Source organism: Harpia harpyja, chromosome 18, assembly GCF_026419915.1.
Source record: "Harpia harpyja isolate bHarHar1 chromosome 18, bHarHar1 primary haplotype, whole genome shotgun sequence".
Classification (NCBI taxonomy): Eukaryota; Metazoa; Chordata; class Aves; order Accipitriformes; family Accipitridae; genus Harpia; species Harpia harpyja.
The window spans coordinates 9550462-9575128 of record NC_068957.1 but is presented as its reverse complement, the minus strand read 5'-3'; the positions used below and the strand labels follow the sequence as shown (position 1 = coordinate 9575128).

Sequence of the window (24667 nt, the reverse complement as noted above, 5' to 3'; positions counted from 1 at the left end):
GGCAGAGGGATGCCGCCGTGGGGGCCGGGCGCATGCGCGGGGCGGGGCGGGCTGCCCGGTTCCGGCGGGGGCGGAGCGGCGGCGAGGCCAGGCCAGGCTCCGGTGGCGGCGGCCGCGCCATGCGTGCCTGGTAGAGCGGGGCGGGGGCGGAGGGTCGAGCCGCAATGAACCTGCGCGGCTTATTCCAGGATTTCAACCCCAGGTGAGGGCGGCCCGCCGCTTTAACGGGCGGCCTCGGGCCGCGCCGCCCACCTCCGGGCCCGTTCGGCCGGGCCGCTGTCGGTCCCGCGCGGTGGCCGAGCGGCTCCCCTGCCCCGGCGACGCGCTGCCGTCGCGCGGAGGCTGCCCTCCGCCGCGCCGGTAGCGGGACGCGTCCGGCAAGCGGCGGCGCGGCGGGGCCCGGGCTGCCCGCCGGGACGAGGGGCGCGGGGCGGGGGGGGGGGGAAGCACCGCCGGGCCCGGCTCCGCGGCCCCCCCGCCCCGCTCGGCGTGCGTGGGGTCTCGGCGCGGCGGGTCGGCTGGGGCGGAAACCGGCTGACGGCAGCGTTCGCCCCGGGAGCGGCGGCGGCCGGGGGCCCGGCCCGGAGCGGCGTTGGTGCGTGTGACCCGCGGGCGTTTCGAGGGAGCTCGGGCCGGGCCGGGGGGCAGCGCGCCGGGACCGGCGGCTCTCGGGGCGTCTCGAACACGGTGTTCGGACCGGCGGGTGCCGGTGCGTGCTCCCCCCGGCCGGTGCTTGATCGGGGTGGCCGCAAACGCGGGCATCCGTCACCTGGTTTGCAGGCTGGAACTCCGTCTTTTTTGTTTTATGTAATTTGCTCAAACTGCTCCAAGCGTCGTCCCGGTTTTTGAATTTTTCGACTTGATGATTTGGGGTACAAAGCTTTCTGCTGGGAAGCAGCGTCACCTTACGCTCCAACGCAGGCATTTAGCGTACGGTAAAGGCTCAGTTCTTGCAGGTGCGAAGGCATGGCGCTTCGCGATCCTAGCCTAGACGTGGAGAGTTGCTGGCGGCAATTCTTCATTCTGGGCTCTCTTACAATTGAGGAGATGGTAGTCGCTACAACTTGGGCTTCTGCTGTCCTGCCGAGCAAGTATGGATACATGTAACTTTGAAGACGCTGAGAGAACGAGTTGAATTTTACTGGGTTTGCTGTTACCAGGTATTTTAAGATACAAAGGAATAAAGGCCTGCAAGTAGCTTGTGCAGGGTGGTGTGAAACACTGAGAGTCCTGGAAACATCTTGCTTGTGAAAGAGGCCTTACCTGATTGCATTTACAAAACGCTGTGTTCAGTCGATTGTTTAGAGAAACAGAAGGGTAACCAGTGCTTCAGGAAATGCATTGTTGCAGAGAGGTTGAAATAAACAATTTAAATATGTGTGGTTGGAAGTAATGGAAAAGTAGGAACAGAAGTTCTAGAAGCTTACAAAGTTTTGTTATTGCTAAGCGATGCTTGCAGCTTATTTGGATGCTGTATAAATGATGAATGAGCAAGCTGAATGTTGCCCTTGTGCAGATAACTTAATCTTGAATGTTTTGATGTTCACTGGAGTGCTTGGGGAGCAGTGGTATTTTACTACATGGCACTTCTGTATTTATTGAGGAGCCAGGGAAAGTACAAATTACACAAATATTCAATGTTTGAAAAGCATGCATAGCTTAGGAAGCTGAGGAATCTCTTTGTTGCTGTGAAGAGTGACTGTTCTCTATCATCCTGGGGTAGTTTCATCAAGCATGTGAGGAGATGCTGACACAATAAAACTGCTTTTTGTTATTAAGGGGCAGCTGAGACGCTTGTTCTGAACAGAGACAAAGCAGCTTGATATCTAAACAAGGCAATGCTGATCTAATGAATGTTTTATTATTTGATGAGAGTGAAAGTGGGTAGTTTGAGTTGTGCTGTTGGAGTAAGGGTAGTATTCCTGACTATTGCTGCTTTACTCTGTAGCAAGTATTTACTCTGTTCCTTAGGTTATCCATGTTCTAAAATACATATAATTACTTCACTGAAGTGGTATTGAAGCCTAATGATGTGTTTTATAAAGCAGTCTGTGATCCTCTGGTGAATGTGTGGGTGACTTTTTCCCTTCCTGTAGTGTGAGGAAATCATGTACTATGTAATTATTTTGTCTGGTTTTTGGTGGTACAAGCAATTGCTGTGCCACTGCTGTCAAGTATTCTGGATACATTTATTTATTCTTAGGTTGACTAGTTTATAAAATATATCAACATAACTATTTTAAACTTGTAAGCATCATCCTCAGTATTCCAGTTAGAAACTTCAATCTATAATCAGTAACTTTGTTAAAAGTTTAACCTGTTGGTTGTTGGTTTGGGGTTTTTTTCTATAATGTTGCTTTTTTTAACTAAATGTAAAAATTAAAAAAAAAAAAAGCTCTGGAGTCTGCCTTATTACAATATGTAATAGTTTTTAATCTTTAGTTAAAAATAGTTTGGATAAAATACATAAATTATGTAATTTAATTTTGAACATCAAAAAACTATCTCATTTGATTTGTATGGAAGAACACATTTTCTAAAAACATGTACAACTGGTATATTTCTGAGCCTCTAATAATACAGCTCCAGCTCCTGACTGGATCCTTGTGGGAGGGAACTATTTATAGATGTCCATTCATTAAGTTTGTCATGCAAGAATGCTTTTGATGTGTTCCCTTGAAGCAATGGTTTTATAAGTGAAAGAGATGACATATGCTATATTTATGATGAAATATTTGACTCTTCAGAACTGACTTGATTTCTTGCAAAGAAGTTTGACACATGTATTCTGTTAGGAAGTATCCTGATTAAATTTCAGCTATGGCTGATTTTCTTGTTCTCTACAAAGTTCATGTTAAGTTGCCTGCCTTAATTTCTGACTCTGGTTTTTTGGGTTTTTTTAATAGCAAATTTCTCATTTATGCCTGCCTGCTGCTTTTTTCCGTGTTACTCTCTCTACGTCTGGATGACAAAATTCAGTGGAGTTACTGGGCCGTATTTGCTCCAATATGGCTGTGGAAGTTAATGGTGATTGTTGGGGCCTCAGTGGGAACAGGAGTATGGGCCCGAAACCCACAGTATCGGTAAGTTGACGATATTTATTTTGCAAAATAGAGGGAACATAATGTGTTTTCCGTACTGAATCAAATTCATAAATAGGTTTTTTTTAACAACATGATATAGCATCCAGAAGGTTTGTTTTCAAGGTATTTAAAATAATTATCATAACCTATAGTGTATGCAAACAGCTCTATGCAGCTATGGATGTCTTAATCCTAGTTGCGATGGTTCATCACAAGCTTCAACAATATTGTCTTTGGGAAGCTAAAACTTCTCACAGAGTGACTTTTTGCACTTTTCTGTTAGCACATTGGGAATTCTTTGCTTTAGTGTAAGCCGTATAGAAATATGTATCTTCATACGCATTAGGAATATACTATATTTAATTGGATTATTTTCTAAATCAGTTTCCTGAAATGTACAAATCAGCCTGAAGAATGTTGATTTTTTTTTTTTCCCCCTCCTTGGTGTGCATATAACCTCAGTGAACATACAGATGAATATTCAGTGATTCTTGAATATGCCATGAACGTAGAGAATTTTTTTTCAGATTTTAGTTGCAGTTTTGTAAGAAATATTCAAGTCATTTAATACACTAATATAGGCAAATGTGTAACAATTCCAAAATAAGATGTCTGTGGGAACAAATTCTGTAAATTCCTTTTCATTTTTGTCAAAGCTGTTTAACGTTGATATTTTAATTCTCAGTTTAGGGTAAAATAACTTTTAGACCTTTAGATATGTCAGTGTTTACTTTTTTGGTAATCCGAATAGGGTGTGAATTTGAACATGCTAGGGGAAAAGAAAAACTACTTTAAATGAAGTGCAATAAATTCAATCCTCTTTTCTACTTATGGTGAATATTAAATGAAGAATTTTGTGCACAGGCCTCATTCTGTTACACTATATTGTGTGGTTCAGGTCTTGTTTGCCCCTTCTGGTAATGGTTCTACTTGTGTAGGAAAAAGTATGGTTTCTCTGTGTGTGCTGTTATTTTACAGGCATTTTACTTTTTAGTAATAGATAATATTCTGTTGCTATATGGTGATTTTGGTGAATAAAGAAGTTCTGGGGAAAGAGGTTGATTAAATGAAAGCTGGTGCAGGAACCAAACAGATAATTTTAGACTTAGCTTAACAGCCTGCATGATATCTGAGTGTTTAAATGGTAGCAAAGAAATCCTGTTTTATCTGCACAGCTATAGAATCCTTAGAAAATTTTCAAGCTGTAAAAATCCCACTGCCCTCTTTGAGTAAGATACTTTAAATGTGCAGCTTTATAGGCAAGAAATCCTGTTAATGTCATCAGGAGCATAGTTTAATAATGGCTATTTGGGCATAATGTGTACATTTATTAAAAACAAGTGTTAATATCTGAAACTTAACAATTGTAAACAAAGTGTCTTGGGACATTTGCAGGATAGTGTGCTTTCCTAGTGGCAAGTAACCTGAATGCTTCCTTATCCTTTCTTTAGAGCAGAAGGAGAAACCTGTGTGGAGTTCAAAGCTATGTTAATTGCAGTAGGCATCCACCTGCTACTGCTGATGTTTGAAGTTCTGGTGTGTGACAGGATCGAAAGAGGAACCCATTTCTGGCTTCTGGTCTTCATGCCATTATTCTTTGTATCCCCAGTGTCAGTTGCAGCTTGTGTGTGGGGATTCCGACATGACAGGTCTCTGGAGGTAATGCTTCATTTGTTACGTGTAAAATTTGTGGCAATGCAAGACTCTGTATCAATTGGGTTACCGTTTATCTCTCAGTAAAGCATGATATGGATGACTGCATCGATTGAATTAATTGTTTGCACTGACCTGCTGGAGTGAAAAATCAGCATCAGGAATAAAATAATTTTTTTCTAATCTCTTCTAGTTTTTTCAACTACCAAATTGTAGCATGTTTTAAGCCTGCCTTTTTATTATTGTGTGTTAAAAAGAACTCACCACAAACTCTGCAATATGGACTAATACTACACACTAAAACAGAAATTACTGAAGAAAATTCCACTGCTAGTAAGCACTGTCCCTAGGCAGAATTGAACTTCCAAAGCCCTAGATAATCACAGTTGAAAATGTCTTACTATCCCAATCTGTGTGCTTAATCTTTAATTTGGGAATGTGGATGGTAGGCGTAAAACAGTAGTTTTTCATTTTCTGCTTCTATCTTCTTTCCTCTCTAACTCACTCCTTTTGATTTTGGAAGAACTTCACGGGGATTATCAAGATCTTTCCATGGTTGTGGCATTTTGCAATAAATTTAGAATTCTTACTGAATTGATATTTTTAAGGTTTGTCTTTTTTTCTTCATGTCCTCAAACTACCCTATAACAACTAAAAATCTGATTTTTAGATGAGGCTCAGCTTTTTCAGTTTTTTTTTAATTTCAAGAGAATATTTCTCTTAACATTAGCATAAGCTGAGTTTAGAGAGAGAAACATTTTTGGTAAGTGATTGTTGGGATGGCTGGTAAACTGATACCTTAAATTGTTGATTTAAAAGTATTGCAAATAGAATTTCATTTTGCAGATTTCTAGCCACAGTTGAGCATTCCTAAAAGTAAAATTTGTGTAGAAGTACTTGCCTCCTATTGGATGATGCTTGATTACCCACTGATTTATAGATGACTGCACAGCTGCCACATAATGGCAGAAAAAAATGGAATTCACTTGGCCCTAAAAGGCAACAGCTGTCTCAAAGAAAATGTTATGCAGTTGAAACGTCAACTCTTTTACTCTTTTTTTTTTTTTTTTTTTAACTATTTGGTCATCTTCAACTAGTGCTGTTCTACTTTCTTTTCTGTTTACTCTGGGAAAATTGCATTATTTCCCTTTCATTTGCTAGAAATGTAAGAGTGGCCTGTCTTTAATCCAGGATATTAAATTTTGGCACGAATGATCAAAGTAGTTGTTAATCTATTATTATTGTCATAATTATTTAATCTGAAAGTTATAGTCTGCTTATTCCAATTCTGAAACTGATTAGGTGATCAGTAAGTACAGTAGGGTTTTGTCTGTGTATCATGGTGGGCTCAGAAAAAGCTTTCTTTTATGTGTTACACTATTTTTATAGTCAGTAAAGCACCATTTATTTAAGGCATATTGAATTCATTAAATTGTGAGCCTAGCCACTCCAACTATACATGCACTTGCCATATATAGCTCAAATGTTAACTTAAGAATTATTTATAGCAATTAATCTTCTGATATTTTTTTTTTTAATTTCTATTTGCTCTTGCAGTTTTCATGTTGCTTGGTCTTATGCTTGAGTGTGGGGGGGTTTGGTAGTTTACTCTTTTGAGAAAGCCAGTGGTACAAAATTCTTTTAAATCTACTTTCCCAGTCTTTTTAAAGTAACCTATACTTCCAACAGTGAAGGCTTCAGTGCAGTCTCTGAAGTAGGCAAGCACCTGCTGCCTGTTGGCTTTTTGACTCCCTGTACTGTGAATTTCAAAGGCATTTATCCAAGAGATCATAGTACACAATCATGTATGTTAGTGAAAAGTAGCGTGTAATGTCTGCCTTTTGAGAAATATTACATTTCAAAGATGCCTTACATCCCTACATGTTTTTTTGAAATGGAAAATGTTTCTAACTTACACTCAAGAGCTTCAGTTATTTTTTCAGATAATTTTCTGTTTGATCTTTGAAATTCCTACCCATGTAGGTTGCCCATAAACTTTAGAAACAGAATCTTACCAAGTCAGATGGTGCTTCATTGTCTCACTTTGTTCAAACTAGACACAAACTTGATTTTTTTTTTTTAAGTATAATTTAGGGTTAGTTCTCATAGTGGCAAGCAGGACACATGAAAAACTTTCATTAACGTTTTTAATGAGAAGTATTGCTTTTCTGTATTGCCTCAGAAACCAAATGTCTTCAGTGTAATTTAAAATATCTGTAATTATACATTAAATGCTTGAATTTGGATGTCATCTTCCACTGTTCTATGTATTTCTTTTACCCCCCAGATAGAGCTGGGACTTTTAAACCAGACTGTCGGTAGTTAAACCCATGTAACTTTTATCTTTACATTACTGCCACTGCTAAATGATACCTTTAAAGACAAATTTTGCTAATTTTGAATTGAAGGACTTCTTACTGCTTGTTAATTTAATTCTAGCAGTATTTCTTATCTGAAGAAAATAGTTGAAGTTGTTTTCCAAGGCTTTGCTTTTTTCAGTCTGATTAGTTTGGCTTTTCTTATTTCTCTAATCACTCTAATAAGTGTTGCAGGTAGTGCTTTTATTTAAATGCCAGGAAGGTCCTTCCTCAGGAGACAGCTGCCTCTACAGTTACTCTATTGGGATCCCAGCCTGCCAAATTTAGGGATGCTTAGTAATATCTAATGTAAGCACAAATGATTCATATTGCAGCGATAAGCATGGAGTCAGAAAAGTCCTTTGACAGATTCTTTGGTTATCTTGGAAATAGCTTTATCATGCTAAGAGTTAACTAATGTATTTTCTTTTTCTAGCTGGAAATCTTGTGTTCAGTCAATATTCTACAGTTCATATTTATTGCACTTAGACTAGACGAGATCATCAGATGGCCGTGGCTTGTATGTAACAAGTGTTTTCTTCTTATCCTTGTTTAAATGCTGAATTTCATGAAGATATTTACTATAGGGAACAGTTAATTTATGATCAGAGTCCATGATCACGTTTTTGCTTGCTTAACAATCAATCCTTCACTGAAGGTCTGGCATCTCATTCCGTGGTCATGGGAGACGGAGGCTGTTCTTTGGGCATTTCAAACTTTGGGGGAGAGGGACGTGCCATCAACTGCAATTGATCTCTGATCAGTTGTTGAAAGAGAAATCCTAACCAAAGGTTTCCAGTGGGAACACTAAACTAGCCATGAAAATGATTGGTGAGTTAGGGAATGTGCTGGTAAATATGGTGTGGTAAATAACTTGTTTTATTTGTTGTGTTACCATGCATGTAAATCCACTCACTGTGCAAGTGGTCACTGTCAAAACTGCTGAGATCTCCTGTCCCAAGTGCCTTTAGGATACAAAAGTGCTGTTTCTGTGTCTGGGTTTTTGTAAACTACTATAAAACTGATAATCTGGCATGATTATGACTGTCCTTTCTATTTTCCAAAAAGCTAGGAACAGGATCTAATTTAGAAACTGCTTCAAGTAAGGTGTCCAGTGTAGAAAATACTTGCTAAAATCAATTTTAAGTACTGCGTGAGCCCACATAAAGTCGCAGAAGTCTTAGTAAAGTTGAATTACAATGGCTTAATTTTAAATTGTTTCAGCTTGATGGGGTTTACAAAGCTAACTGAGGAACGAACCCCAAAGAGATGATACGGCTCATAACAGTGCACCCGATTTGTGAAGCTTTTCTGTTAGAGATTACGTTAGTTAAAGACCATTAGACTTAAAATTTCTTGTTTAGACTTAATATGTAGACTTGTTTTTTAAATAAAACCCACACCTGAAACAAATAAAACTGATAAAAGTGTATCACTGTTGGGGGGGGGAAAGCAGTTAATTTCTTTTTCTTTCAGGTTGTTTGTGTTCCACTGTGGATCTTGATGTCCTTTCTGTGTCTAGTAGTGCTCTATTATATTGTATGGTCTGTTCTATTCTTGCGCTCTATGGATGTGATTGCTGAGCAAAGGAGGACACACATAACAATGGCTGTCAGCTGGATGACAATTGTAGTTCCACTGCTCACATTTGAGGTAGGAAAAAGCATAATGAGTTTTATGTATCTTGGTTTTTTTTTAGTGAGTGATGAATGTTGCTCTGTCTGTTTTTCAACTTACTAAAATGAGAATACTGCTTTTTGTTTTGGAATAAAATATTAACAGCGAATATGAAAGAAAAACAATTCTACATTTCTTTAAACTTTGAGTAGAATATGCATCACATTGGAACTGTAACTCCATGTTTCTGTGGAGGCCATTTTTCTTCACAGATGTGTGAAGTTAAAGATCTGATATCAGCATATGTTTTAAGAAGCTTGGAAGTGGGTATTGCAGTTAAACTGACATTGTATAATTTTTTTTGCCATTTAGATCTTACTAGTACACAGACTGGATGGGCATAATTCTTTTTCTTTTATACCCATATTTGTTCCTCTGTGGCTTTCACTGATAACTTTAATGGCAACAACATTTGGACAGAAAGGAGGAAATCACTGTAAGTATTGAAAAATGGAAACAGATTGAAACTCCAGGCTTAAATGTATTAAGACTTGTATTTTCAAAAAGTGCTTTTTTTGTGTATATTCTCTCATGAAAGAATTCAGATGTGTCTGTTACCATTGGTTTTCAGGTGATTTTACTAAGTTTTCAGTGTTTATAGTGTCTCTTGGTTTTGTTTTTTTTCTTACTCCTATAAAAGCATAAGTTCTGCTTGGACTCAACTTGAAATCTCGATGGGATTTTAATTGTAACTTAGCCTTCTATCCTTCCTTATTTCCATGGGTTTCATTCCCATGGGATGTGACTGGATCTTTCTGCTCTGGGTTCTGAAAATAGTGTAGCACCTACCATTTTTAATTAGCATTTGTCTTAGCAGCCTGAACTAGTAGTATTCTCTTTCCTCTTTGGCCAAATAGTGCTCTGTGCTGCTTAGTTGTAACTTCAGTTGCCTGAGTGGCCAAGTGTAGATTTACTAGGCTTTTATCCTCACCACAACTAGCACTGCCGAAAGGAGTGTTTGCACTTTGAGTGATCTAATGTTACTGAACCAGTACAGATGAGTAGCTCTTCCCATCCACGTTGCAGTTCATGTTTCTTGTGGACAAGGCAATAAAATTTATTAGCATTTTTCAGAGTCGAAAGGAACCAGCTGTGATGTTTTGTTACATAAACTCACTTCAGTTTTGGGCCCATTGTGAAGTACATTGAGAATTAATTTCTTTGGTCGTGACTAAGCTTATCTCTGTACATTTAGTTTACTTTTATATTGTCATTGTATAGAAAATTGTTACTGGCGAGATATATATATAGATAGATAGATATATATATCTTTTTAAATGCATGCTCTTTGTAATTTATGGCCAAATTAGTCTTTTGGAAAGCCACATGTCCTTTATCTTCTGTAGGGTTAGTAGATATTTCTGTAAATTTTTAAAAAAGAAAATTCACCTGAAGTGAGCCTCAGAAGACTTGCATGAAAATCCACCTTTAAAATGCTAAGCGAAATACAGTTGGCCATGAAGTATAATCTCTGCAAAAAGATGGGTTGTATGGGATCTTCCCTGGCAAATATTTAATACCTTGCATTTGTTTAGTGTGAAAGATTTGACTTGGGCAGGCTGTTCCTTTTAACACTGACCTTTGGTACCAGTTAACAGAGGAGTACCATCTGCTGAATTACAAGTGCCGATTACTTAAATGCTCTCTTTCCAAGTCTTTGCACATAGCAAAATACATGACAAACACAGAATGTGTACTGTTTTCTAATCTAGCACAGGTAATGCCAAGGATGAGATAGTCCTGGCATCACATTATATTTGGCTAACAACTAAAGTATTTGGGGAATACTGAATACATCCATTTACTAATCTGCGTCTGCCTATGCATCACATTCCCTCTGGTATTGTATGTATCAAACAAAAGTTGGCATGAATGTCTTCCCATGTGGCACTGGTTGCTTTGACTGAGATGCAAAGTCTTTTGTGTTCTTTTTCTGTGTACTTATGTGACCTCACACTGCCTAACGTGAAATTAAATGGATCCTTGCTGTGGTAGTATAGCTGTAATTTATAGATATACATACACAGACATGCATGTGCAGACATGCAGAGGCATGCAAATGAATGTATATATTCTGTACATATATCTGCATGTATATAATCTGAACTGTAACATTGTATGATAAGTGTAAATAACACTGAGAAGCAGCACTAACAAATTTTATATTGTTCATATGCAAACAATCGAGAAATGAGATTGCATAGTCTGCCTACTTAATTAAATTTTCATTATATTCTGCAATAACGGGAAATTATTTCTTTTTTAGGGTGGTTTGGAATTCGCAAAGACTTTTGCCAGTTCCTGCTTGAAATTTTCCCATTCTTACGAGAATATGGAAATATTTCTTATGATCTTCATCATGAAGATAATGAGGAAACAGAAGAAACACCACTGCCCGAACCACCAAAAATTGCACCAATGTTTCGAAAAAAGACTGGAGTTGTCATTACACAGAGTCCTGGAAAATATGTGATTCCACCTCCCAAATTAAACATTGATATGCCAGATTAAGATGACAGCAGCATGTTAAACTGGAACTGGGAATCAGCAGACAAATGTATTTCATCTCATGCCTTGTCACAATTACTTTAAAATAGGTATTGCTGAATCAGTGGCTTGGATTACACAAATCAGAGATCTTGAAGATAATCTGAGAGCTTTTCTAGAGATACGTGGTGGTCTAATTTGTGAACCTTCCTAACGGGTTGGTTGCACGCTTGCCTGTATAGTATTTATATGAACATTTTAGCAGTGTAATATATTGTTTAAAAGTCTTGTCCTGTACAGTATAAGTATTATCTAAAAGTATTTTTTTAAAAACCCTGTATGAAATGCCTATGCTCTCCCAGGTGTCTTTTAGGTCCTAAATATACACTTGATTTCCATTTCTGTTTTAAATGCTTTTTTGAGGATGCCTTTGTATAGTACCTCTTTACTTCTTTTTCTGTTCAGCCACAATCACTGTCTTAATCACAGAGGCACAGGAGTGTTGCACTTCTTAGGCAAGACTGGAAAGCTTTTTGCGGGGGGGGGGGGAAATAGAATGTATAGTAACTTACATGATGTTTTTGAGTTAGCTATGTAAATTTTCATGTAAGTATTTCAACTTTTGCACTGGCTTGGGAGTTAAGTGTTGGTTTTGTTGCTTTTCCAGTTCCACGTTTTAATTCTTCTTGAGCATCATTTACACCATTCTCCCATTAGACTGGCTGTCTAATAAGCTGTTCCCTCTTGCATCATGCGTGCAGTCTATGCCAGAAACATTAGTTGTGGGTTTTACAGCTGTCAGTTAGCTGGTATAAATATCATAGCTTGGTCTTCGTTACCACCTTTGTAAGAGTGTTGGTGTAAATGATTAAACTTTTCAAGATAGGAGCTCATTGGTGTTGGTGTATAGCATTTTCTTGTTTGAAGACCTCCTTGGGCATACTGTCTTGGACTTCCAGAAGAAGCTTTAGAGAAATTTAGTCTTTGAAACCTATACTCTAGTAGCTTATAACAACATGTCAGATACTCCCACATCCTTGCAGCTGCTCTTTGTGTTTAAGTGAACCCACAGTTTAGGTAGCTTAAATACCATGGATCATGTTTCCTTAGTGTTAGTATGGCAGTAAGAGCAAACAGTGTATGGACATTTCTGCCTGTGTGAAAGGTGTGCACCTGAAAAACTTCAGAGATGTGGTGTTTTCATTCCTAACAATGCAGACCTCCCTCTTCCTCCCTGTGGACCAGCTAATGGCTGAAACCCAATACAGCACTGTCCTATCCTATGCTTAAAATTTTGTTGCAGTTGTATTTACTTTTTGGCTCTTGAGTAAAAAAAAAAAAAAAAAATCTGTAAATGAAAAGCAACAAGTGCTATTTAGCACTTGCTGCTGCTGTTTCATGTTGCTAGGAAACGGATGCTGCTCTGTGATGTGACTGAAGTTTGAGGTTTTTCCCTTGGGAGTCTCACTCAGTTGGTCACTTTTCAGCTGGCTGTCTGGCAGGACAGTCTAGCTGCTAGAGTTCAGCTGAAAAATTTACTCAAACTGAGAAAAAAGAATTTAAAATGGAGCTTTCCTCATCGGAAACTTCATATGATTCTGTTTTGGCCAAGGGATTTGATTCGTCAGGCTCGACTTCTCTCTGTCCAGCATGTGACGAAAGAGAAGCCAGTGACGCTGCCTTTGAACCTCCAACTGAAGAAAAGTCTTTACAAATTTTGACTAGGCAACCCTGGTCAAAAACAGAGCATCTGAATTCACCTGAGGAGAGCTCTAGCAAAGGCAATGTCTCTCCATTCTTCAGCTTTATGAAGAAGCTCTGGGACATTGTTGAAAGCAGTCGGTTTGAGTCCATTTGGTGGGGTGACAATGGAAAGTGTGTAGTGATTCATGAAGAATTGTTCAAAAAGGAAGTACTAGCAAGGAGAGGATGTCTGAGAATTTTTGAAAGTGAGACCATGAAAAGCTTCAGTCGTCAACTCCATCGGTATGGATTCACGAAAAGGCTGTGGAATTTTCCAAAATTGGGCTCACACATTGACTTGCTAGCAGAAGAAACAACTGGGGAGGTATGTTGGATCCTCTACATGCAAACTAACTCTCAGAATATTCTAGTGGGACAGATTTCTGTTCCAATTAAATAAGCCTTTACTACGTAGGAGATGAGGATGATAGTACATGTTCTGATTGTCAAGTTTCTCGGCTCATGTTCAAGAGTTTTTGAGGTAGCATCTGTGAGTAGTAGAAACGTTGATAAAATATACATTGGTTATTTCCAATTACTTTGGGTACATAAAATGAAGAGATATTCTCATCTTATCAGGGTTGTTTTTTCTTTTTGGTATTTGCTATTGTCTTGCTGGACCAGATGTGCAGTTCTCTTGTGGCACTTGCTGAAGGCTGAGAAGGTACGTGCCAGCATCATATAGTTACCTACATGTTCATTCCACGCTAAAGTTGCTCAAAAGTAATGGTATTTGGGTTTCTAAATCAGTTTGTATGCTTTTGATAATCCTACGCTTCTCTGCTACTAAGCGGCAAAACCACAAGGCTGGTTCCTACTTAACAGGACTGTTTTGCACCATTTTATTCAGCCTAAACTTCAGGTTTAGAACACCCCCAATAGTCCTTTTTAACATCTACATTTCTCTTTTGCAATTAAAATTCTTAGTTCTCCTATCTTTGTGGTTTCCAGTCTCAAGGTGGTGGCAACTAACTCTTTTCCTTTGCATATTTTAGTTTCACTTCTACTACAACCCAAACTTTAGAAGACATTTTCCGTATCTGCTCATGAAGTATAAGCGAAGCTTTGGTCCAAAAAATCAAACACCAGCAGGATTTTCACCGGACATGGATTTGCACGCACGCCACCAGAAAAGAAAACCAGACGCTGAGCTTGTGTGGGAAACCACTTTCGAGGAGGAAAGCGGTCCGTTCACAGCAGGTCCAAGGGAGAATGTGCACACCTCTGCACCCAGGAAGACCGCACCTGCCAAGCGACGTGCCTCTACATCTGCACGAAGCGCTGCTCTGACACGTGCAGACGCTGCGGCAGCGGTAGGCAGGGAGAAGCTCAACCCTCTGGCCCCCTCCCTTTTGCTGCAGCACAGCAGCCCCGGCCCGGCTGCCGCTTCTGCTGCCACTGCCGCTTCACGGGGTTGCGCCGTGCCAGCCGTGCCCAACAGTCCCTTTCCACCAGGGCTGGCACGTCCCACCTCTCCAGCTGGGCTGGCAGCAGCCGCTGCTCTGTCTATGCCAAGGCCACCTCAGGGCCAAACTGCACCAGACCACCGCTGCCTGACTTGCACTTGTGGTCCAAACAGCAGACCTGCAGGCGATGGCCTTGGACCCCAACCCGGGGCACGCTAGGTGCCTTCCGCAGCTCTTCTAGAAGTTGCGTAGTCCAAGGGAATAGAGTCTCTTAAGTGTTCCAATAAACTATCTGAATAAAAAGCCTCTGCCAGTTGTCCTGTCCTGTTTTGTAGCAATGCCTGGCCTTGGGCCTTGCTCCAGAAAGTCAAAAGGATTTTCATTGTAATGCAGGGCGTGAATTTTGAAAAACTTAAGTGCCAAAATTAGTAACTTCTATTTGTTACTTGTCACGCTTGTCTTCAATTCTGTATTAGATTCTTCAAAGCTTACTGATATTTTTCATCTTAAATGAGAGAAAGAAGTATTATAATACTTGCTTCATTCAATTTTGTAAAAGCACTTTCTTTCTAACAGAGGCCTTTCTACAAAGGCTGTCACATCACAGAGCTGTATACTGCAGACTGCTCCCCCATCATATGCACATCTAATGTACCCAACGTGAATGAGGAAAATCTGGTCATTTCTGGAAGTTTTACGTTCACAGCATGACACACACCATGCGCAGAAACCTCATCCAGCAAACCTCTACCTGAGAAGCCCCTAGCACTGGCTGCCTTAGATGACTTCTTTCTCAGCGATCCCACAAATGTAAGGTGAGGAGTGGGCTGTGAGACAGATGTCATATTAATGATGGCAGCCTGCTTTCAAGCACCATTTTTCTGAAGGGTCCTACAAAACTCTTTCTTCCTCATATAATCAGAGATGCATGCATCATATAATAGGGTTGTATTTACTCATGTTTTAAATTGGCACAGAATACATCAACCGTGTCTTTAAAAACATCACATTTACATGAAGTTTTTTATATAGGACAAGTGTAGTAAACCATTAATAATTTCCAGTAATGGTCATAAAAATTACATCTTGTTTATTTTGCCTCAAAAGAGCAGTTCTTCAAATGTATTTGCTATTACAAACCATTAGTTTTGGAAGGGAATCCTAAACAACTTGCTGGTGTTCAAGATGCTGACTTGTGAATTACAAGTGTGCATTTAGGCAGGAAAAATGATAGGGGCAGCACCTATGCTTCTGGAGGGATCAGTTCTTCGGGGATGTCCACCTGCCACACACCTCTTCTCCCTCTGGCAGGAATCGGTTCCAGGAGCCATCTTGGATTTGAAACAACAGTCAAGTATTTCTGTTCTAGATTACTGAGGACAGCTTTGTTTTCCAGCTCCAGAATCTTTTCAGGAGGCAAGTTTTCTGGATATAGTGATGTCTCTCCAATATCAATTAATCCTGTATTTTAAAATATAAAATTAGTTGGCTGTTTGATCTCCTAGCAAAGTTTTCCAAAAGTAAACGTCCCATACAAAACAGCTAATTTGTTACCAGAAGAACACAGTATGAAGCACGCACACCTCAAACCAGTGTCATTCACTGCAGAAGATGGCCTACATGACTGAACTTAAGTTGGTGAAGAACAGGTGAAGCATGCAGTTACAATATTCACAACTCAGTGATACACAATTCTGTTAAAAGAAGCCTGCATCTAAGGAGATACAGCTGCTACCAAAACTCCTGAGCTATGTTTGGCCTTGAAACAGCTTCATTAAAAATAAAACTCCCTCTGTTCCTATCAGGACACTATTCTATTAACATTTTTAAATCATTAAACTGTATGGAAAGTCCTGCTCTCTGGAACCCTTTTAGTGTCATAAAAGGGAATTTCTACATTGCTTAATGATTAAAAACATTAAAATAAAGATCAAAGAAGCTTTGATACCTATTCCACAATTTAGCATGCAATATATGTCAAGGTTGCAAATCTGCATATTACTTAGTACCTAACAATTTTCAGCACTGGAGAACTGGAACAATTTTTCGGTATATGTGATAGAAGTAATTTGTTGAGCAGGAATAGCTAAAAATACGCAAATGAGAATGCAAGACAGATGGTGTAACAAAATATACCTACAAGAAAAGATTGCAAAGTGAGTGCTGGATTAAAACTTTTTAAGTATACAGTGCAGCAACATACACTGTGTTTCAGCACAGTATAAGCAAAGAAACACCACTCCATCCTAGCTGTGTTACAGAAACAAACTTCTTCACTGCCCAAGTAACGAGCAATGGAGCATTTGTAGAACTGAAATAGGATTTATTTATGTAATACTCTAATGTGACATGCAAAGCACTGCAACGTCATGACTCCACTTGACTATGAGTACTGTCGAACAGTTTCAGCGAGAGTTCCTAAGCTCAAAATGCAAAGTGTGGAATTGACATTTATTATTGTGAAACAAAATTATTAATATGCAACCCACGTTATACTATCTTACTACATGACGAGTTAGCACAAATCAATTTTATTTCTTGTACAGACTTTAGAGTTGTAGCCTAAAGCTTTTAGTAGAGAGTGTATTTTAAAAACTGAGGCCCGAATAAAATTCTTTACACCTAAGGTCAAAGATACTTCACATTTCCAACACAATGAAAAAGAATAAATTTTGTTTACAACTTCCCTCACAGACCTCTGCTTATGGTGATAAGGAATCAAAATAGCCCCCCAGTCACAACTCAGGCACCACTCCTTCAAAGTAAGCGTTAAAGCAATGTTATAATGAGCCTAACTGTGTAAAGCAGATGTGCATTTGAGTAAATGTTAACAAACCGAAAGTTTGCTTGGAAAATACAATCCAAGGTTGCTTACCTGCAATAACTCCTCTGCCAAATTTTTCCCCTTTATCCAACAAATCTTGCACTTGTTTTGGTGTCATACCAAACCTATTCGAAAGAATTGCTCTCCATGTTTCATCTTGCCAGTCCTTAACAGCTATATGAATAGCAAGGGTGCAGTTCTTGTAGTCTGCTAGCAAAGGACGCCAGCGAGTCTCTACTGTTTTGACCTTGTTTAAAACTAATCCCGCATAGGGCTGTCGGAAGGAAAGGCAACCAAATTTCATCGTTTTCCTTGCATCAGAACCCGTTTACTTCCTATGAACAAACGGACACCCCGAGATTAGTCTTTAGAAACGTGTCTGTGACCACGACACACGACCAGATCTGCCTGAGCAACTGCCCCAAGCTCAGGATGCTGCGCGCAACCGACCTGCGCGCTGCTTCCCGCGGGGGGGGGTGCCGATTTTCCACGCCGCCCGCCCGCCACGCTCCGGGCACAGGCCGCCCTGGGCTGGCGCTGCCCGGAACGGCCGCCTCAGCGCCGCCAGAAACCACCCCGGCCTCGGGGGGGGCCGCTGCACCGGCGGGCTGGCACCCCACGACCGCAGGCATTGCCTCCGCGGGCGGGAGTGGTGAGCGGGGCACCGCGGCCCGGCCCGGCGCCGCAGGCCGCGCTCGGGAGCCGGCTGCTCCCGGGGCCGGAAGGGGTTTAAAAGCCCGTTCCTCAGCGGGTAGCCTGGGGCCGGCCCCGGAGGGAGGCAATCCTCCGCGGCCACCGCCAGGGCCCGCGTCCCGCTCCCTCCCCCGGGGAGCGCTCCGCCGCCTCACAGGCACGGAGGCCCCGCGGCCGCCCCTTACCTGGCTGCCGCCACCTCCGCTCCCTTCCCTCCGCTTGCGCGGGGCCGGCGGGCCGTGCTGCCGCCCCGCTCGGTGCCGCGGCGGGGAAGGAAGGTGGGCGGCGGGGCGGCGGCGGGGAGCGGCCTTGGCTGCTGGTGGGGGCGGCGGCCGCGGCGGGCTCCCGCGCTGCGCCTCTCCCGCGGCGCGTGCCCTTCGCCGGGGCCGCCCGGCAGGTTGTGAGGGGAGCGGCGCGCGCCTGGCGGCAGCCGGCGGCCCCGATCCGCGCCCGGCCCCGCTGCCGAGGGGGCGAGGCCGGCACCCTGCGGCGCGTATTTTCTCTCTCTCTTTTTTTAATTTTTTTTATTTTTTTATTTTTTTTGGCTATCCCTCGAAGAGGGCGGCTGTCACGCACCCCGCTTCCCGCTGGGAAGTGAGGCTGGCGGTGAAGGCCTGGCGAAAGGCTTTCCGGGGGAGCGCGGTGCCCGGGGTGTGGTTCGGCGGTCGCTGAGGGGAGGAGGCGGCTGGAGCGGCGGCTGCTGGGCCTGCCAGCGGGCCTCGGCTCTGGTGATGAACTCGCCGCCGGTGCTCGCCATCAACCCCCCCGGCAGTAAAATGGCAGCAGTAACTTGGAAGCAGCGCCCTTCCCCGCTGCAGCACGGCGCTTGGGCCCGCAGCTGGAGGGGCGTGCAGAGGGCCTCACGCTTCTAGAAGTAACTAAAAGCCGTTTGGCACCTGAAAACTCGATGGTGTCTTACCTGCCAGCTTTCTTTGCCCAATAGCTCATTCTGGACAGAATTGCCCAAAGTGTTTTCATTCAACCCTACTTGTTGAGGAGAATCTCATTTGTATACTCTTGCCACTTGAAATGTACGTTTTGCGTCAACGTCTTGCCTTTCTAATACAAATATTTTGAACAACACAGTTACTGTTTGACAGCAGAGGGTTTTATCTGTGCTAGTCTCCTTGTGCTCCCTGGTAGGCCAACCCTGGCAACAGGGAGCAATATGCGAAGGCCTAGTGTAAATAAAAACTGAGACCTCACAGTAAAGGACAATTTGGAAAAGGGGGTCAAAACAGATGTATGGTCCCACCGTATTTGTTCAGTTTTAACGGATAACCAATATATATTTTATGTTAGTGAACACATGTTTTAACGGAATTCATTTCCAACATAGACAAATAAAGTGGCCTTATTAAGGCAGACCCTAATGCTGAATAGCGAGGGGCTGGTAAAACAGCTACTGATGCAGCAAGTTGAACAGTTGAGATCCTGCCTGAATTTCTGCAGTATAGAAGATAAAAAATGCAAATGCATCTGTATCCAAATAGAAGTCACAGGAGAGTCATCTTTCCTGTAGAGCCACATCTATCAGTTGAGGGTTATAAATATGAGAAGTATTAGGGGAGTTTTTCCATGCATGCAGCATCTTAGAGAAAGAAAGAAGAGAGGAGAGAAAGGAGGAGAGAACATTCACAAAAAGGAACTGAGTTTGCAGTAGAAGTAAGGAGAGACAGGCAAGAGAACAAAGGAGGAAAACTGGGAGAGCTGGAAAAGAAAAATTAGTAATATTTACAAAGGGGAAAGAGAGCAATCAGCAACATCAAATCCTGATTTTGAATACTGGTTTCAGTGACTTAGAATTCCTCCTATGCTCTGTTGAACCATGTTTTTCAACCATGAGAAATCTCAAAATTTTTTTAACAATTGCAGGAACTCAGAGGTGGAAAGAGAAAAGTGATCTACCAGAATTCCACTGAAAGAGAGATGGGCTGTTCCTTTACTTAAGAAAAGCAGAGGAACTTCATATAGCAAAAGGTAAGATTAAAGAGATTATTCTTTTTTTTGTCCAGGTCTATGACTTTGTGAATAACAGGTATTTATCGGTAAAACTTTGCCTGTAACCTTAGTATTCTGTAACTGCACTGGACAGTATGGTTAGATGATGGTTTCCTGATGATAAGCGCTTCAGATAGCTTTTATGATAGCCGTTTTTGGTGTAAACTTCAAATATACCTTCAGTGAATGTTGTGTATTCTAAAATATTTTACGGCTGATAGACTTTAACTGTTGAGACCTATTTTTTTCTTAGTACTATTTTCTGAAATTCCTGCTGTTGTCATTATCCTTTTTTTCTCCTGGATATTTCCAATGTCTTGATCAAAATGTTCCAGGTGGAGTCATTCTAGTCCTTTATACAATGCCATAGTAACAAGAGAAATTAGTAGATGACATGAATTTAAGGTCATTGTAGTTTTTACAGGCTTATTCTTTTAAATGTTCTTTGCCTTTAAGCTATTTCCATCTTACTAGATGTGCATGGTTCATTGAAGAACCTGTTGAATCTGTTTAGAGTTGCAAGTATGTAATGAGCTTTCATGCTTTTTTTTGGTATTTGCTTTTGGTATTTGTCCACTGCATAATTACAGTTTATGTGAGGGTTACTTATTTTGGAGAAAATACAGGCCACATTTTTTTCATGTTGTGTAAGTAGGTGTTAGCTTTATTTTACGCTCATGTAACTTACAGCAGGCTTTGTATCATGTGTTTCATCACATAAATAAAATACATTTTTTTCTTGATGTAAGCAAAAATCTCCAAGGTACTTAAAATCTCAAGTCTAACAGTTCTAAATAAAACGTAAATAGCACAAGACTTGTGTGCTACTACCAAAGGTGAATAAACATTATGTTAAAAATCTCCTGTCAGAAAACTAGCTTACTTGGTTTGTAGAAACCTTGTCTAATATATCCTGACATTCACTGGAAGACTTAAAAACAGTTTATAGCAGCACCTAACTCAGGCCCTGAAATTATCAAATTTTGTGTATGTGTTCAGCCTTTTGTGTGATGAGTGGTAAACTGACTTTAGTAGGTTTCCTCAGGATATGAGATAATGATTTGAAGTGTACAGCAGTGAATATGAAAAAGAAAATTAATTTCAATCTTAGCAGATGATCAGCTTATGCTTGACGTCTTAGATGCACGTAATTGTCTTTTGGTCACTGTGGCTTTCACTTGCTAACACCAATCCCAAATTATCTGATCTTGGCACAGTACCTCACATGATGATAATCTCAACAACAGGAAATTGTACAAGTTTGGTCTATACTTCGTTTCAGTGTCTCTAAATTAGCTTTCCTTAGGGTGTCTCTAATTTTAATTTTGATAGAATAAAGGCTACATAATTCCGATTACAGAACGTGTTACTGCTTTCTGCAGAGCTAAAATGATGCCTAGTACATAATTTATAAGGACTCGGGCCTGATCTCATCTAGATAGGCAAGCATTGCTGTGTTTCTTGTCAAATTTGCTTAGTAGCTGATTTTACATGATTCAGTACACAGCAATAGGTGCTGGGATATCTTGGGTCAGAATCAGGTCAAGGTACTTGATCAGATACAGTTCATTTCAGAAGTGGGTAAAGATATGGTGTAGTATGTTCCAGGATATTGGAGGTCAAAACTGAAATTTCATCTGTTAGTAACCCGTGAAATACAATACAACACAATTATTTGTATTGAGTGGTCACTATTTAATAGTCGACATTCACGAGAAGCTGGGATATGTTCGCATGTGAACATCCATTGCATTTTCCTGCATTTTAGAACATCAAACAATGTAAAGTGTGATGCTATGACTCTGTATTCTTTTGGCAGCAATTCCATCTTAAGGACTTCTACTAACCTTCTACATTTTGCCCCCTTTCCCTTAATTTTAATCTGTCTCTCATTCTAATATTGTAGTTTATGAAGCCTCAGTACATGCTGGAAAACCAGCTTCATATTATTCTTATACCCAAATAAAGAACTTCTTTAGGTGGATGAACTAAAATACTTACATTTTACCATGCTGTTCTATATTTCTTTGTATATATTGTGAGAAATGATGTCTATCTTAAGTGTTTTAGCAAACATATCTCCGGTTTCTTTAGATGATTCTCTTATTTCCAGATTTGTTGCAACACTGTGTTTTCTGAACAATTCTCTGAAAATGTGAATCTGTGGTTCCCTCTTCTTTTTTTTTACACCTCACGCACCCCCCCCACTCCCCTGAGAGCAGAGTACGTTTCTGGTTTGTAACACATCACTGACATTGCTATCCTCGTCAAAAGTTTTGACATTATAAATAATCAGTAGTTATAGTTTGTTGGTTACTTATAGCAGAGTTTTCCATGTCTGAGAAATATTTTTATTAGGTTTCTCAGTGTGGATAGCTTGGTGGTAAAAATGCAGTTGTATTTCAGAGTGCTATTCAAGAATAAAATGCATACATACTAAATTTTCTCTTATCCAGGTCTCAGTATGTTTTTATAACAGATTGTGTGTATATGACAGATCTTATATAAGAATATATACACTGTTCTTTTTTTTTTTTTTTTAAATACCCAACATGAAAGCATAAGGTAGAGTGTGAGCATTAGCCTCCAATATTTGCTTGCTGTCAAACATACTGCCTTTTGTATTGGTATGTTGTAGTAACTGTATAGTGGTATGTAGTAGCTAATATACTAGAAGTTTTTTCTGCTTTAATGAATGTAACTTCTTGTCTCTATCATGGTTTCTGTACAGAAAAAAATTCACTGGAAAACTTTGTCCTTTGTTTATCAATATTAATGGTGGTAGCGTCATTTGAAAATCAAGTGTGTTGCTGTGATGCAAGAAAGCCTTGCTTTCTTGATTTAGAATTAGCTCCATAAATCAAATTAAAAAGCATTATTTCTTTTGTACAGAACAAATGCACTTACTGGATAAAGAGTGCAAGGAAACTTTCTGGCACATTGCCAGAAATTAAAAATAAATCTAATGTGCTTTGACTGTGTGAGGTGTTCTTTTCTGTTTGCTTTCTTCTGTTAAAGTAGTTGAGTGCCTTCTAACTTCAAACACTTGAATATGGACAGAATAAATGGCTTCAGAAAATACCTGCATGACATCTTCTTAGAAAGTGCTTTGGGTTATGGAAACATATAAGTGGGACAAAGATGAATTTGTGAGAGATTTAAGAAGGATCTGTTTTCTGGGATCAGACAAATTAACATTTAAAACAGCTTCTAGTCACATAGTTGCAGCCTACGTGGAAACTTCAAAAACTCTTTTCAGATCTTCCTTTGGCTATGGGAGACATTAACTTTTCTGGAGTATATACCGATGAATTTCTGACAAAGGGACATGTGTTTAGTCACATTCCTACTGAGGATGCACCTGAAGCTGTCCACATTGCTTATATAGCTTTGCAGGGTATGCAGTGGAAGAAAGAGCCAGCAGTTCACATGTACTGAGACAGACTAGATGTGATGCAAAGTAGCAACAGGGATCTTATTAACATGAGAGTTGAACTCCTAAGCTTCCATCCTAGATGAGTGTTTTCAGATAATTTCATTGTAAATTACTGGGCTTTTTGAGTGGATGATAGTTTATCTCAGAAAAAAGTAAGACATACATAATACCTAGGTGACTCTCTGCGTACTTAGAACATTATTTTGGTGATATTCATGTTGCATTCTAGTCTCTGACTTTGACACCCTTAGTCCTCAAAGTTGCCACAAGGTGCCTGATTTTCTTACTTGTCTGTGGCAAGGAGGCAAACATTGTTATTTCTCTCCAGAATATTACATTCTGATTAAAAAGTTTTCCAAACACTGATGTTATGATTTGGAGCTTTTATGTAAGTGGGGTCCAAAGACTTCTGATAGGCAAATGTCTTTGCTTCCTGCAGCTATGCTTATTTTTCTGTTATTTAAAGCAGTTAATGGGTATATAAGTTACCACTCTGTGCACTTTTTTTTGTATGAAAGGTTCCTCTCAGTACTGTACAATGTGCTAGACACCCCTAAACCCCCATTCCCCCCAACATAGGCAGTGTCCTGCCTTGTCCCTTTTACATTAGGTCTTGCTGCTGAATTTTCCACGTATGTGAACTGGGCGTCAGTTGTGTAAGCATGAGACAGGACAGGTCTGCTGGTGAGTTTTATCTGTTTAGTGATTTATTTCTAAACTTTAAGATTGCTAATATTCAGAGACCATCCTGGTCCTTCTGCTTTTCTGAAGGTTAAAAGAAGGTTGTAACTACAGGCTGAACACCAAGCTAGCTGATTTAGAAACATCTTGTGTAGCTCTCTGTAACAATTTTTTTTTTGATTGAGATACCTGGCTTCATGCTGAGGTAATCTGCAGGGGAAGGAGAGCTTGTAGTAATGAGCTCTCCTTCCCCTGCTGATTATTATGTCCAATCCACAGGCAACTCTGAATGCAGTATGTGGCTGCATAAAACATTTTTAAAGGTAAGACTGATCAACGCTTTTTTATGGCCATGGGTCCACGACCAGGGTTTATGCCCTGTAAAATGCTGAAAACTTTTTTTAATGAATTTGCGCTTGTGCTATAAGGGGATAGGTATCTTTACTTCATCTGACTACTGCAGTTCATCCAGCTTTATAATTATTTCAGGTTTTAATCTGTTTTCAGATGCAAGGTGTTACTGGAAGTTTTGAAAGATCATTTAGAGCTATTTCTAATAGATGGAAAGTTCGCACTATCTGTGGCAGCTAAAATATGAATGACTTCCTTTGTTTCCTTAGTAACAT

The 24667-nt window shown here is 40.4% G+C and overlaps 3 protein-coding genes across 9 annotated transcripts; 2 read left to right on the top strand and 1 right to left on the bottom strand.

Annotated features, from left to right (window-relative positions):
* Nucleotides 1–47: 47 nt before the first annotated feature.
* On the top strand, nucleotides 48–12150 carry TMEM185A (transmembrane protein 185A). 2 transcript variants are annotated; one of them, XM_052813633.1, is made up of 7 exons: nucleotides 49–202; nucleotides 2907–3083; nucleotides 4535–4742; nucleotides 7530–7613; nucleotides 8570–8746; nucleotides 9083–9206; nucleotides 11037–12150. In XM_052813633.1, the coding sequence occupies exons 1-7, from the start codon at nucleotides 165–167 to the stop codon at nucleotides 11279–11281; spliced, it is 1053 nt and encodes a 350-aa protein (XP_052669593.1). In that variant the 5' UTR covers nucleotides 49–164; the 3' UTR covers nucleotides 11282–12150. The 2 variants fall into 2 exon arrangements, with proteins under 2 accessions (XP_052669594.1, XP_052669593.1); XM_052813634.1 differs by lacking the exon at nucleotides 7530–7613 and having other exon boundaries at nucleotides 48–202.
* Nucleotides 12151–12956: 806 nt separating this feature from the next.
* LOC128153654 (heat shock transcription factor, X-linked-like) lies at nucleotides 12957–14716 on the top strand. Of its 4 annotated transcripts, XR_008239049.1 has the most exons (3): nucleotides 12986–13325; nucleotides 13625–13664; nucleotides 13996–14716. XR_008239049.1 is itself a non-coding variant. In XM_052813156.1 (2 exons), the coding sequence occupies exons 1-2, from the start codon at nucleotides 13065–13067 to the stop codon at nucleotides 14623–14625; spliced, it is 891 nt and encodes a 296-aa protein (XP_052669116.1). In that variant the 5' UTR covers nucleotides 12986–13064; the 3' UTR covers nucleotides 14626–14716. The 4 variants fall into 4 exon arrangements, 2 of the variants coding, with proteins under 2 accessions (XP_052669116.1, XP_052669117.1); XR_008239048.1 differs by having other exon boundaries at nucleotides 12957–13325; nucleotides 13625–14716; XM_052813156.1 differs by lacking the exon at nucleotides 13625–13664.
* A 754-nt stretch (nucleotides 14717–15470) lies between these two features.
* Nucleotides 15471–18517, bottom strand: LOC128153655 (protein EOLA1-like). Of its 3 annotated transcripts, none has more exons than XM_052813161.1 (3): nucleotides 18500–18517; nucleotides 17282–17565; nucleotides 15471–15867 (listed from the first exon to the last, which is right to left on the bottom strand). In XM_052813161.1, the coding sequence occupies exons 2-3, from the start codon at nucleotides 17532–17534 to the stop codon at nucleotides 15650–15652; spliced, it is 471 nt and encodes a 156-aa protein (XP_052669121.1). In that variant the 5' UTR covers nucleotides 17535–17565; nucleotides 18500–18517; the 3' UTR covers nucleotides 15471–15649. The 3 variants fall into 3 exon arrangements, with proteins under 3 accessions (XP_052669121.1, XP_052669119.1, XP_052669120.1); XM_052813159.1 differs by lacking the exon at nucleotides 18500–18517 and adding an exon at nucleotides 18109–18234; XM_052813160.1 differs by lacking the exon at nucleotides 18500–18517 and adding an exon at nucleotides 18123–18199.
* Nucleotides 18518–24667: the final 6150 nt, after the last annotated feature.

Coding starts and splice junctions, on each gene's coding strand:
- TMEM185A (XM_052813633.1), top strand. CDS start 165: ATGAACCTGCGCGGCTTATTCCAGGATTTCAACCCCAG. Junction 203..2,906: donor TTCCAGGATTTCAACCCCAG/GTGAGGGCGGCC, acceptor TTTTTTTAATAG/CAAATTTCTCATTTATGCCT. Junction 7,614..8,569: donor TCATCAGATGGCCGTGGCTT/GTATGTAACAAG, acceptor TTTTTCTTTCAG/GTTGTTTGTGTTCCACTGTG.
- LOC128153654 (XM_052813156.1), top strand. CDS start 13,065: ATGAAGAAGCTCTGGGACATTGTTGAAAGCAGTCGGTTTGAGTCCATT. Junction 13,326..13,995: donor CAGAAGAAACAACTGGGGAG/GTATGTTGGATC, acceptor TGCATATTTTAG/TTTCACTTCTACTACAACCC.
- LOC128153655 (XM_052813161.1), bottom strand. CDS start 17,534: ATGAAATTTGGTTGCCTTTCCTTCCGACAGCCCTATGCGGGATTAGTT. Junction 15,868..17,281: donor TGGCAGAGGAGTTATTGCAG/GTAAGCAACCTT, acceptor TTTAAAATACAG/GATTAATTGATATTGGAGAG.